Raw genomic sequence first — 12,455 nt, forward strand, 5'->3', positions numbered from 1 at the left:
ATGGACGATATAATGGAAGTATATACTTGACGAACCCTTTCAGCTGACTAATAACGGTAAAGTGTTTCATTTGAGAAACTTGACTACTGATCACATTGACATTGAAGCTATTTCCTTGGATTATAAAGCAGCTGTAAAACAGCTGCCACAAACGTTTTTTTCAAAACAGTTGTGATGACGTACATAGGGTACGTGAGGTTAAAATTCAAATGACATGTTCTAGTGGTGGTCCATTTGGAAAATGTTGGCAAATGGTTTATGTTCAGCAAAATTTTTTTGTTAAACTCAACTTAATAATGATACAGCACAGAAAAATGAGTCATATTGTCGTGTTTGTAGCAAAAGATAAGGGGACCAAAGATCTGTCACGGTGTATGGTGTAACACGTAGACGCACCTACCCTTATCGGGCTTATCACAAAGTGGGCATTTTTGAGGCGCTGGACAATTTTGTTATCGCTTTAAAAAATCCAGGGCAATTTCAGTTTGACTCGTCTTTTGCTCTGTTCTCGTTGCTTCATTATTCAATTTCCTTAAAAGTTACAAAGCTGGTAATTCATTTGAATTGTAAATCAATCCACATCACCTCCAGCTATGAAAGTGCAGTACGACGAAGATAACATTCTGGGCCGTGGGTGCAACTCCATCGTCTTCCGCGGGACTTTTAATCGCCAACCGGTGGCCGTCAAGAGAATCCAGTTGGTTGACGCCAGAGGTAACGGAGAGGATGAAGCCGATTTGGCCAGTCTTCATCACCCGAACGTCGCCAAACTCTTACATTCAGAAAGCGACACGCATTTCAAGTACTACGCCCTGGAATTATGCGCCGCCTCGCTGGATCAGCTCTTCCTCAGCGATCAGGATCCCAAGAAATACCGCGGAGCGATGCCGCCCTACGATCTCATCGTCATACTCCAACTGGCCACCGGCCTCGAGTACATCCATTCCAAAGATCTAGTCCACGGCGACGTCCGCCCAGAAAATGTCTTGATCTCTGCGGGCACGGCCGGCAGCCGTCAGAGAGTTCTCCTGAAATGGGCCGATTTCGGACTGTGTCGGGCAGAAGAGAAGAGCGACAAATGGAAGAGATCCAACTGGGTGGCACCCGAAATGATTGATCAGGCAGAAAACGAAAGTCGTCGTCACATCCATCGACTAGTGCGGACGGATACCGTGGAGAGTGACATCTTCTCCGAAGGTTGCGTGTTCTTCTACTTCCTAATGGGCGGGATCCATCCGTTCGGTCCTCACTGGGAAATCACCTCGAACGTCGTCAAAAATAAACCCGTCAATTTCAAAAGTAATACTATTAAGTTTATCATTTTCAACTGAATATTAATTTTTGATTAAATTCACTTACTATTTTGAAATCACAGAATTGTTGAACGGACATTTCGCTCGTGCCATCATTCAGATGATGCTGGAACCGGAGCCGGAGGATCGTTTGACGTCGGCAGAAGTCGTCCAGCAGCTGAGCGTCATCATGAAGCCTCAAGAGGTGATGAATAATGATTATGATGATGATGATGACGAACAGGTTACTAAAATTATTTTCATCATTAAAAAATGAATATAACCAATATAACTTCATGAATATAATTTTACGAATATAACCAATTTACCAATATTACTTCAAATACCTTTTATCAAATTTCTACTTTTGACTTACCTAGTTTCAACAAAGAGGACTAGAACTGCTGGAATTATGCGCCAACCCCGATCCGGATGTCGAACAAATTTGCCAGTTGATTGACGAAGGTGTCGACCTCAACTGCACCGGAGAAGAGGACATGACGCCGTTGCTCTTGCTCTGCCGCTGGAACCAAACCGAACAACTTCACACCTGTCTAAAACTGCTGCTGGTCGAACGAAAGCATCAGTACACTCCGGTTGACGTCAATTGTCGCGACAATAACGGCTGGAACGCACTTCTATTCCTTTGCCGCCATTATCCCAGGGAAGACCTGTTTGAAATTGTCGATTTGCTTATCCGGCACGGCATCCAAGTCAATTGCAAGAACGAAGATGGGGAGAATGCCCTTCTCTTTCTCTGCCAATATTACTCCAACGACAATTTGATCGATATAGTCCAACTCTTGATCGAAAAAGATATCGAAATCGACGGCTGTGACAACAACGGCTGGAACGCCCTGCTTTACTTGTCCTTACATTATTCCAATGAAAATTTGATCGACATTGTCGATTTGCTCATTCACCGCGGCATCAACGTGAATTGCACCAACAACTACGGCAACAACGCTTTGCGCTACCTGTGCCAGTATTACTCCAAAGATAATTTAGTCAGCATTGTCCAGCTCTTGCTACGAAACGGCATCGACGTCAACTGCAGAAATAATTACGGAAACGACGCTCTCAGATACCTGTGCCAGTACTACAGCAGGGACGACCTGGTGGCCATCATTCAACTGTTGATTGAGCACGGGATCGACTTGAAGATCAGAAATCACGAAGGCTGGAACGCTCTTTTGACCGTGTGTCAGTATTATCTCAATGACAATCTTGTCGACGTCGTCCAATTGTTGATTCAGCACGGAATCGACGTCAACGGGAAGAACAAGGACGGCTGGAACGCTTTAATGCTGCTGTGTCGCTATTACGCCAATGAGCATTTGATTGACATTGCCCAGTTGCTTATTGAGAAAGGCATCGATTTGAACAGCAGAACATTGAACGGATCCAACGCTCTTTTAATTTTGTGTGCCAACTACCCGAAAGATAATTTGATCGCCATCGTGAAATTATTGACCCGACACGGGATTGACGCCCATTGCAAGGACAGTGATGGGGGCAATGCAGTCAGATACGTGCGACGCTGGTACAAAGGTGCCAACGTTTTGGAAATAACTCAATTGTTGATTAACAACGGTTGCATTTGCGAAACTTGAACTGTGTATTAATAATTGCAATAAATATATTTCGTGAACTAGAATACGGAAGGGTGGGCTTTTTTCGTTTTGAGGATGTGTCTTTTTAATTAAAACCCCCTTCTAAGCAATTTTTTAATTGTCTCCGCAGGAAGGTACTACGAAAAACTATAAATTAAAGATGCCTGGAAATAAACCATACTATTTGTCCATTGGAATTAGGAAAATTAATTGAAATTCTGTTGAAATTCATTTACATTTTCCTGTAAAAGTGTCCGGTGGGTCATTGTGTGTTTGAATCAGTGCATTCAAATTCATAGCGGTGGCGACAAGAACTAGAAAACCGTTTTTTGGCGACTAGCAGGCAACTAGTTTTGTTTGAATTAATGGCGGCGCCGCGGCGGCGATCGGAAACTAGAAACTACATAACGGTTTTTATTTTTTATTTTTTTTTGCTAGAATCCCAACAAGAAAATTTCTACAGGAAAACTACGATCTAATTTTTGGGCGACTAGAATCTCTACGAAAAATTTAAAAATGAACTATCTCATCCTCTTCTTTTCTCTATTGAATTTTAACCTGTAATTGGTGTGGGGAAATCTGCTAACTGGTAGTTTTTTTTTCCACATGTTGAACCACTTTTTGAATTAATTCAGTATCATGAGTTTTTCACCTTTTGTTTTAGTTGGCCTTTTTTTATTTTTGCTTTTTCTCACGACACATTTTATTTGAATGACATAAAAACTCTTGAACAAGGGTTCTTTCCTTGCTATTTAATTACAAACGCGAAGAAAAACGGTTGTTCGCATCCTTCGCTTCTAATAATAAATCAGTCATCTGAATTTCCTTTGTATCGTTAACGCTTATAACTGCGAATTGCGTCATCAACATTGCGTCAGCGTAAATTTACGACCCTGAAAATGCAATAACAGTAAGCATTTGGTAGAAATTATTTTTTGTTTTAAATTTGGTTTTGTGTTACTAAAATTAGCAATAAAAATGTTTATTTTATTTGTATTAAGGATTGTTTTAATGATGGCCGGAAATTTCCATCTTGAATATGGTTCTGACATAAAACTTGCGAAAAAATGGCGAGCTATTCCTGTTGCTATGCGAAAATATGCAAACGAATTGCAACAAAGTTCGTAATTTCACCACCCCAATTGCGCAATTCTGCAATTTCCGCATTTTACCTTTACCCCAAAGTCAATAATATCGATAATATAGCTTTGTATAATTGTAAATAACATTTCATTATATTTGTAAAATGTGCGAAAATATCAAATGTACCGGAAAACATTAAATATAATGTAATAAAATTCAAAATGATATTAGTAAAGCGCAAGTGAATCTGCGAATCTACTGTTGCCAACCAAACCGAGTGGCTCAATGTAATATAAAAGAGGACCACTCAGGGACCACTAGCCAGTAGAAAGTCATAGAGGTTTCACAGTTTCTATAGCCTTACCAAACTTATTTCTACAGTTATCCAAAGATATTGAATTTGATTGAAGTTTTTTTGAGAATTTACCTTGAAAATGGGTTTTCTTAAAACTTTGAAGCGAGGGTTAAGCGGAGGGTGGAAACCGAAGGAGAAGCGGCCGCCCAACATCGTCTTGATTTCTTCTCCGCCGATTCAACAAGACGAATTTATTTCCCGAGGAAAGGCGTTTCAATCAGTGGATGCCGCGACTGCTGAAGTTTTGTTTGTTCCATTACCAGAAGAATGCGGAATTCTTCAGACTCCCGTTTTACAACACAGTGATGAGTCGGACACTACCGAAGAAAAAAGCACCGAAGATCAAGAAGTCGACCGAAGTGATTTAAACCAAACACCAGCCGCCGTTCCAGCAGAGGCCAGCAGAGCGGTTCATCCCATTCAAGATCTTACCGGTGATGGCGACGCTGCTGCCTTATTGGCCGAGTATCAATCCGAAAAAGCGAACATCACTTTGGAAAGAAACGACCTGATGATCCAAGTGATGAAGCTCCAGGACGATTTGAGCAAAAGCAAAGAAGACTTCGTGCTTTTGGCCGCCCTTTATCTTACATCGAAGGAAACGTTTGAGTTGGAGACGCACATCCACGAGGAGGAGATGACCGATTTGAATAATGAACTTCTCGACTGCAGAATGAAAATTTCTCAAATGGAACTTGAGGCGCAGCAGAGTCGAATCGTTTCGTCTTCTGTAGCCACCACGCCCGTTGGAACCCAAACCGAAGTCACTGATGAGGACACCACCACAGCGATGACTGAGTTCACCCACATCCATCCTGCTGAACCAGTTGCTCCTCTGCTCTCCGTAGAACTGTCCGTCCACGACGTTGCTGATTCACCCACGTCATCCTTGGTGATCAGCAAAGGTGTCGCAGCGGACGTTGATTGTCTACAACTTACTCCAGATAATTTGTTCTACGATCTTTCAAATAATCCAGCGGAATTGAGAAGAAAAGTGACCCGGGGGCCAATCCGCAAAGCAATAACGGATGGGAGATATGAAGAACGGAAAGAACATATGATGAATCAACTCTGGTTAGAGAACAGACTTCTCCAAGTTGAGACAGAGCGGGATTGGATCATCGAAGAGAAAATGAGCATGGAAAAGACAGTTGCGGAGAAAGCAGACTTAGTCATTCAGTATGTATCACAAATGAACCGTGAATATGAAGCGCTATCCGGCTACCTTGAGAGCGAGACAGAGCGTGCCGACACAGCCGAAAAGCACGCCAAAGAAGAAAACGCTCTTCGTATGCAAGTTCACGAACAATTCCGACGTCTGCGGGTGGATCGTGAAGAGATGGCATATGAATTGAAGTCAGCGCGGATTGATCTGGAAGAAAACCAATCGATAATTGAGGATCTCCGGCAACAAATCGAACTTCTGCATCTTTCTACATACCAAGCATCGGTTTTTGATTCGAACGACCAACACATCCAGTCATTCAACGAAGAAAATGTACAAGAACCCTTTGCTGCGGCTCCGGTTTTCACTTGTACAGACGTACGATACAAAGGCAGACCCATTGAGGGTTACACCGTCTATCCGATCACGAATGTCCCTCACAGCGACACGGGAGCTCAAGACGAGAATTCGTCCACGGTTGACTTTGTTATTCCTACTCCCGTTCCTTCACCTGTTGAACGACTAGAAGTCAATACACCGGAAAGTTTATTCATCATCCGCGACGAAGTTATCAAAACGCAACTGGGATACACAGTCCAACTGACGAACATTGAATCGGCCCATTTTGGTCGCATCCTGGGTAGGGGAGGTCACAATGTGAACAACCTAAAAGAAAAGTACAACGTGAACATCAAGGTTTTGAGTCCTCAAAATACGCCAGACCAAATAACAGTCGTGGTATCGTCAGGAAGCGCCACCGATCGCAACTCTGCAGCTGACGAAATAATAGAAGATCTTCCGGTGGAAGTCGCAGTTTTCTTTCGAGCCAGTCGAAATGTGAAGAAACGAGCCCGGAACTCTTGTCCGTTTGTTACAGTTCAGGACATAGGACAAGGAAACTTTCTCCTATCGGGAAAATTGCGAGAGTGTCGAAAAGTGTACGAGGAATTGAATTGAAGTTTTTTTTGTTTTTTTTTTTTTGCCTGGAAATGTTTGTCTAATGTCTATGTCATGTGTAACTCTAAACTTGTGATGATGCTCCCTCATTGTGACAATCCAAAGGGATTTTGGTCGATGAACCCGTCAAAGAAGTTGCTGTCGCTGTTGGGGGATGGTCCTGGCCACCTCCATGTCAGTGGCTCAATTTACTTTGACGGGGGATTTTATCCTTAAATGAGTCGATCACAGTTCTGGCGGTGCGTTGCCAATGGGGATAGCTGAGCAAGTTTGGAGTCGTTTAAAATTTCTTTTCTTATCTCAATATAAATAAATGGATTTCATCCCACAATTACTATTAGTTTTTTTCAAAATTATTAAATGTCATACTATCTACGTTTTACTTTATTCAAATATATTAACACACAGCTTTTGAATTGATCTATAAACGCTGCAATAGATTAATTGCAATAGCAGCAATAGCATAGCAATAGCAATAGCAGGTCTTACTCTGTAAATTTTAAATTTCAAAGAGGTTTTATGTAGACTTAAAAGCGCTTGGAGGAATAAGAGTTGTCAAGTAATATTCAGAAATCATTTGATACTAATCAATTTAGTGAAATGAAATCACTAATAAGAAACTGTGATTTTTAAAAATTCGATGTTAATAAATCCGCGTGGAAGGACTGTTTAGCTGTTTATACATTTAACGGCTCATTGTGCAAGTTTGCAACTTAATTGGCTGCACTTTAATTGACAGGATTACCTAAATATGCAGCAGAAATTATACTATGTCAATAAAATAAGGGACGTGAAATTTTCAATTTAACCGCGTAATAGCATTACTTGTAGATCCAACAGTCCTAAAATGTAATAGAGCAAAGTTTCCATTTGATAAAGAATCAGCAACAGAGTCACTACAGCGGAACATATGGTGGGGACAGAATTCTGTTCAGGTTGGTTTCGTGCTGCTGGGCGGTGGGCAACCTGTTTAGGTTTCGCGGTTGCCAACTTCCGTAATTATATGCGTCTATATTGAGAACACTCATAACCTTGAAACAGCTACGTACCGATTCGTATACATGGTCGACGACTGTTTACAATTCTATATTTTCCATCTGTTGTATCTGAGTGAAACCGTAAAATATTTCAATAAAACACGATTATTTGTATTTCAGCAGCTGCTGGCTGTAAGTAGGCTGGGTGCTATTTATTTCAAGTTTGAACGACAAGTAAAAGGCCATCATTCTAAGATACACGATAAAAAAGCTTTATTCGCTTCCCGTATAATCAGCCACGATCAGCAATGAGGTCTATCTGTTGCTGCTATACGTGAGAGCCACAACAAACCCTTTTTGTATTATTTTCTTTTAGTTGCGTACTGCATCGTAACGATTTTTATCACTTTTAAAGTAGGCATTTGGTGGTAGGCTTTATTGTTTGCCTTTATAGTATTGATATCTTTTCAATCTTTTTTTTTTCATTGCAAATTCACTTGATGCAGTAGTTTAGCGCGGAAAGTTTGTATTTTTACCGCTATTTCGCTTGTATTGGTATGCCGTAAAAAATGAGTATTTTACGTTAAATTTCTGTCAAGCAAAAATATTTTAAAGAAAAGCAGGAAGAAAATCAATGATTTCGCAGTTGGTAAACGCCTTGGCTCGGAGCAAGGTCTTTTGACAATTCTAAAAAGTTGCTCCGGTTTTCATGTTTTAGGGTGTGGTCAAGGTCCACTAAAGGACTGGGCAAAATGATTGTTGACTTACCTGACTGCTTTGATCACCTTGTGACTATCAATCGGATAGCCGAGTATAAAAGAATTGACTGGCAGTCCACCATTAGCATCCACACAGAGCTCTTCTTTCAACCCTCACGAGAACTACAATGAAGTCCACGGTAATAACAGTTAAACATTTTATTTCCCCCTTCAAATAAGCATAACATTTTTAAAACAATTTATTTGGGGTTTTTTTCTTATGCAGATTGCTTGCCTGTTGGTGTTGGCTGTTGCCGCCCAAGCTCAGTATTTCGGATACGGTGCCGTTCCCGCTGCCGTTCCCGCTGCTGCTTATCCCGTCGCCTACGGCTACCCTTCTTTCTCCGCCACCCAGTACCACGCCCAGGACGAGCTCGGCCAGGCCAGCTTCGGCTACGCTCACCCCGGACAGGCCGCCACTAACCTCCGTGACGGTTTCGGCAACCAGGTCGGCAGCTACGCTTACTTCAACCCAGAAGGCAAGGAAGTCCGTGTCTCTTACACCGCCGACTCCCGAGGCTTCCGCGTCCTGTCCAACAACTTGCCCGTCGCTCCCGTCGACAATTCGGTAGCGCCCGTCCAAGTCCAGGACACACCCGAAGTCGCCAAGGCCAAGGCCGATCACATGGCCGCTGTCGCCGCTGCCAAGGCCACCCCAGTCCGCGCTAGACGCCAAGCTCATCCATTCCCCGCCCATGTTGGTGTTGATCAAATCGGCGGTGCCCATCCCGGCCCTGCTCATGTTGGTGCCGGCCAGATTGGTGGTGCCCATCCCGGCCCTGCTCATGTCGGTGCTGGCCAACGTGGTGGAGCCCACCCTTGTCCAGCTTTCGTCGCTTGTTAAGAAATGTACAGATATAGTTCGTCTTTTTGTTTGCCGAATAAAAGTTTTTTTTTTTTAATTTCCCTGTGTTATTATTCATAATATACGGTACGGTATGACAAAATCAGCCAGAAAATCTATACGAATCAAATCATAAAAATGTGTACATAATAACAGAGATTTATTAAAGAAAAGAAGAAGAACTAGGACCACATGTGCTGTTGGAACAACCGAAGGAAATCGGTAATCGCAATTAGCTTTTACTGTATACTGATGCGTGCAAGAATTAAGCGTTTCGTAAAGTTGATTGAGTTGTCGGACGCCCTTTTGTTGTATAGCTACATTTGGGAACAAATCCGTTGCAATAATCCGGTCATCCGTCCTTTTTTTTTAATGCTGCTCGTCATATTAGTATTATTTTCCCTCCAGCAATCATTTTATTTCGGGCTGCTGGATTTGAAATCGGTTATTTTTGAACTATGGATTCTGTGGCTTTCACACTTCAACAAATAAAATTTTTCGAATGAGAAGTATAATCAAGATCTTGATCCTTCTGCTATTTAAAGTAAAATCCCAGCAGACGGCATGTCGCGGTCTTTTACATCTTCCCGCGCACTAGAATAGCGATGCGGCGAATGCAATGAAATCAATAACAAATAACCCAATTTACGACCCGGTGGATTTTACTTCTGCCATTAATCTTACACGAATAAACCTCTATGGAAACATTTAAACTGTTTCACATCCAAAGGGAAAATGTTTAGGCGTAAAAGCGTTGGAATTATAAACGTACACAAGTGTAACTAACAGAACGCTCGGTCGACTCCCGTTTTTCTGTTACTTTCCATTCTACAAGACAATCTCTAACATCGACTACTAGATGTCGCTTCCGCTATACTCCATCTCGTACCAGAGGAGGCTGCTATCATTTGAATCTGCCGCCAACTCGCCCCATCTCTGCCGCCAACTTGCCCCATCCCTTTCCCTTGTTACTTTCCCTCTCTACAAGACAATCTCTAACGTCGACTACTAGATGTCGCTTCCGCTATACTCCATCTCATACCAGAGGAGGCTGCTACTATTTGAATCTGCCGCCAACTCGCCCCATCTCTTCCGCCAACTTGCCCCATCTGCCGCCAACTCGCCCTATCTCTGCCGCCAACTCGCCCCATCCCTTTCCCCCTTTTACTATCCCCTTTCCCTTTTCGCTATATTAACTTTAGGCGTACTTTTATCTTTTATGTTCGTCGCCGCTCTGACCATGTCTTAACGTGTCTGCTCACGTTTCTCTATAGGGGAGAGTGGGGCGTCAATTTTTTTTTCTCTTAGCTCCCATTCCCTTATTTTCCAACGTATTTAGATCCACCAAATCTTAAAAGATAGAGAATTCTTCCTGCTTTAAATGGTGATTTTTTCAATCCGATCTAAATAAATTAAGACTAGGTTATTGCCGATTAAAAAAAAAAAAAAGAGCAAACCCGCCCCAGATACGGGGTCACTTGCTCACACCGCCAGGGTGTCTCGGTATTACCCCCTGTATTACTTACGGAAAAACCGTTAACTGACAGTAGAAACTTAAAATTAAAAAAATAAACCAATAATGCAACCCACCAACGGAATATCAATGAAAAAGCTTAAATAAGTATGGTAGTTGACTAAAAACACGAAAAAAGACGAACACAAATAATTTTACTGCTTTCATATGCAATTTTATGTAAGCCAAAAAGCCCCGACGCTGTGTGGCCGATGCGCCCCCAACAAAGGGGTCTTAGTATATTATTGAATATCTCTTATTTAAACTATTGTAAATATAAAACAAACTAAACAGGCTTAAAGAGGAGATAATGTAGAGTATTTTCCATATTTTTTTATAATTTTAAAGTAATCGGGAAAGCCGATACTTGATTCGAAAGTCAAAGTAGGACGACCCAATTTTAAGACGAAAAATTTATTTTACCTTTCATTCCTCAACCGTTCGTCGTACTACCATGAAATTTTGTTTTAAGATGCGAATTAGTAACATCTACATCTCCTGATTTTTTGAATATTTTATTGCAATTCTAACATATCAAGAAATCAATTGAGCCTACCGACCCGAACGCCTGATCGCCCCACTCTCCCCTACTATCCTCTCTAGGCCTAAACATGTCTGCTCCTTATACTTCCTCTCTAGGCCTATGCTAACCGTGCAGCCAGAATTAGTATAAAAACTGTATGTAAATGTTATTCTGGACTGCATTCTCCCACGGCATTCACACTACCATTGTGTTCCAGTCGCACTCTCCTTTTTGGTATTGTATTAGTTATATTTTCCCTTGTGCTCAGTGCCTGTTATTTAAGATAAGTGCCATTTCCAACTGTACCTCGGAACTTGCCGTTTCTCGACAAGCCTTACCGCTCAGCCCGCTACCACATTTTATCCATACAAGTAGTATTGTCTCACTTATTTATCGTCTCACTATTTAATATTACTAGTTCACCTTATTGTATGATCTGTCCGTTATCAATACATTGTTTAGCCTTAATTATTCCCGTTGGTCTTAGACACTTCACTTTGACATTGTGAGTAAAGTCGCCTCATAGTATTTAAGTTCTTTGTATCGGTGACACAATGATTCCTTTGTGTCGACCTTTACACAAGTGTTCAACACATCGCGTTCAACAAATGTGATCATTTGCATCAACTCAGGGGGAAAATATTTGAAAAGGTGGAAGGATGGGGCGTGGACGTTCTATGTAAGTAAACACATCACTGGCTTTCTTAATAGAATGAAATGTTTCCTATTCATTTTGCGGTTATTCCGTTCGTCGAAATTTCTATTACCACCCAATAGCCCGTGTCCAGCAATATAGCGTCCGCCATGCAACAAAAGAGAAGCAGCATGCGCTATAGGAAAACAAACTCAGCAGGGTATTACTCACACACATATAATAGGTTTTCTTAATGGATGTAACGTTTCACACGACTGGTTTTTCGTCTATTCAGTCCTTATTTCGCTTTTTATATTATTACATCTTCGTACCCAAGCAACCCATCCGATGTCGTAAAATTCCAGTAATGTCTGGTATATAGTACACGTAACAGACTATTTTTAGGCGCATCTTAAGTAACAAAATGCACAGCAACCGATACATGCAACCAAGTAACGGAGCTCATATGCACATGACTCTCGCGTGTACGAAAAAGCTAAAAGGCACCATTACCGAGATTTCGCGACGACCCTCTTAAAGAAAGCGCCCAAAGGAGGAAAACCCAAAGATTTCGTGAATAAGAAAAATAATTAAAAGAAAACAGAAAATCTACTTTTATTTCCTAAGAAGAAATAAAAAGGATGAATATACCTATCCGCCCATGAATTACTTTGACTCATGTTCTCTAATATTCAATGATCGTGTTTCTTAAGTCATCACAACACGAAACCAGGAGAAAAA

The 12,455-nt window shown here is 41.5% G+C and overlaps 3 protein-coding genes across 4 annotated transcripts in view; 2 read left to right on the plus strand and 1 right to left on the minus strand.

Moving 5' to 3' along the window:
* Window positions 1–12,455, minus strand: part of LOC124312357 (collagen alpha-1(I) chain-like) — a 1,404,094-nt gene that overhangs the window by 1,371,494 nt on the left and 20,145 nt on the right. The window lies entirely within an intron of this gene.
* LOC124312307 (ankyrin repeat domain-containing protein 50-like) lies at window positions 49–2,949 on the plus strand. 2 transcript variants are annotated; one of them, XM_046776784.1, is made up of 3 exons: window positions 49–1,299; window positions 1,376–1,536; window positions 1,673–2,949. In XM_046776784.1, exons 1-3 carry the CDS (start codon window positions 594–596, stop codon window positions 2,903–2,905), a joined length of 2,100 nt encoding a protein of 699 aa, XP_046632740.1. In that variant the 5' UTR covers window positions 49–593; the 3' UTR covers window positions 2,906–2,949. The 2 variants fall into 2 exon arrangements, with proteins under 2 accessions (XP_046632740.1, XP_046632741.1); XM_046776785.1 differs by having other exon boundaries at window positions 1,376–1,497.
* Window positions 8,230–9,099, plus strand: LOC124312469 (cuticle protein 7-like). Its single transcript, XM_046776993.1, has 2 exons — window positions 8,230–8,340; window positions 8,427–9,099. The coding sequence occupies exons 1-2, from the start codon at window positions 8,329–8,331 to the stop codon at window positions 9,042–9,044; spliced, it is 630 nt and encodes a 209-aa protein (XP_046632949.1). The 5' UTR covers window positions 8,230–8,328; the 3' UTR covers window positions 9,045–9,099.

Source organism: Daphnia pulicaria, chromosome 8 (genome assembly GCF_021234035.1).
Source record: "Daphnia pulicaria isolate SC F1-1A chromosome 8, SC_F0-13Bv2, whole genome shotgun sequence".
NCBI lineage: Eukaryota > Metazoa > Arthropoda > Branchiopoda > Diplostraca > Daphniidae > Daphnia > Daphnia pulicaria.

Bases quoted from the DNA above. Each gene is read 5' to 3' on its own strand.
- LOC124312307 (XM_046776784.1), top strand. From the start codon at position 594: ATGAAAGTGCAGTACGACGAAGATAACATTCTGGGCCGTGGGTGCAAC. The intron at 1,300-1,375 runs GTAATACTATTA...TTGAAATCACAG, and splicing joins TAAACCCGTCAATTTCAAAA to AATTGTTGAACGGACATTTC. The intron at 1,537-1,672 runs GTTACTAAAATT...TGACTTACCTAG, and splicing joins ATGATGATGATGACGAACAG to TTTCAACAAAGAGGACTAGA.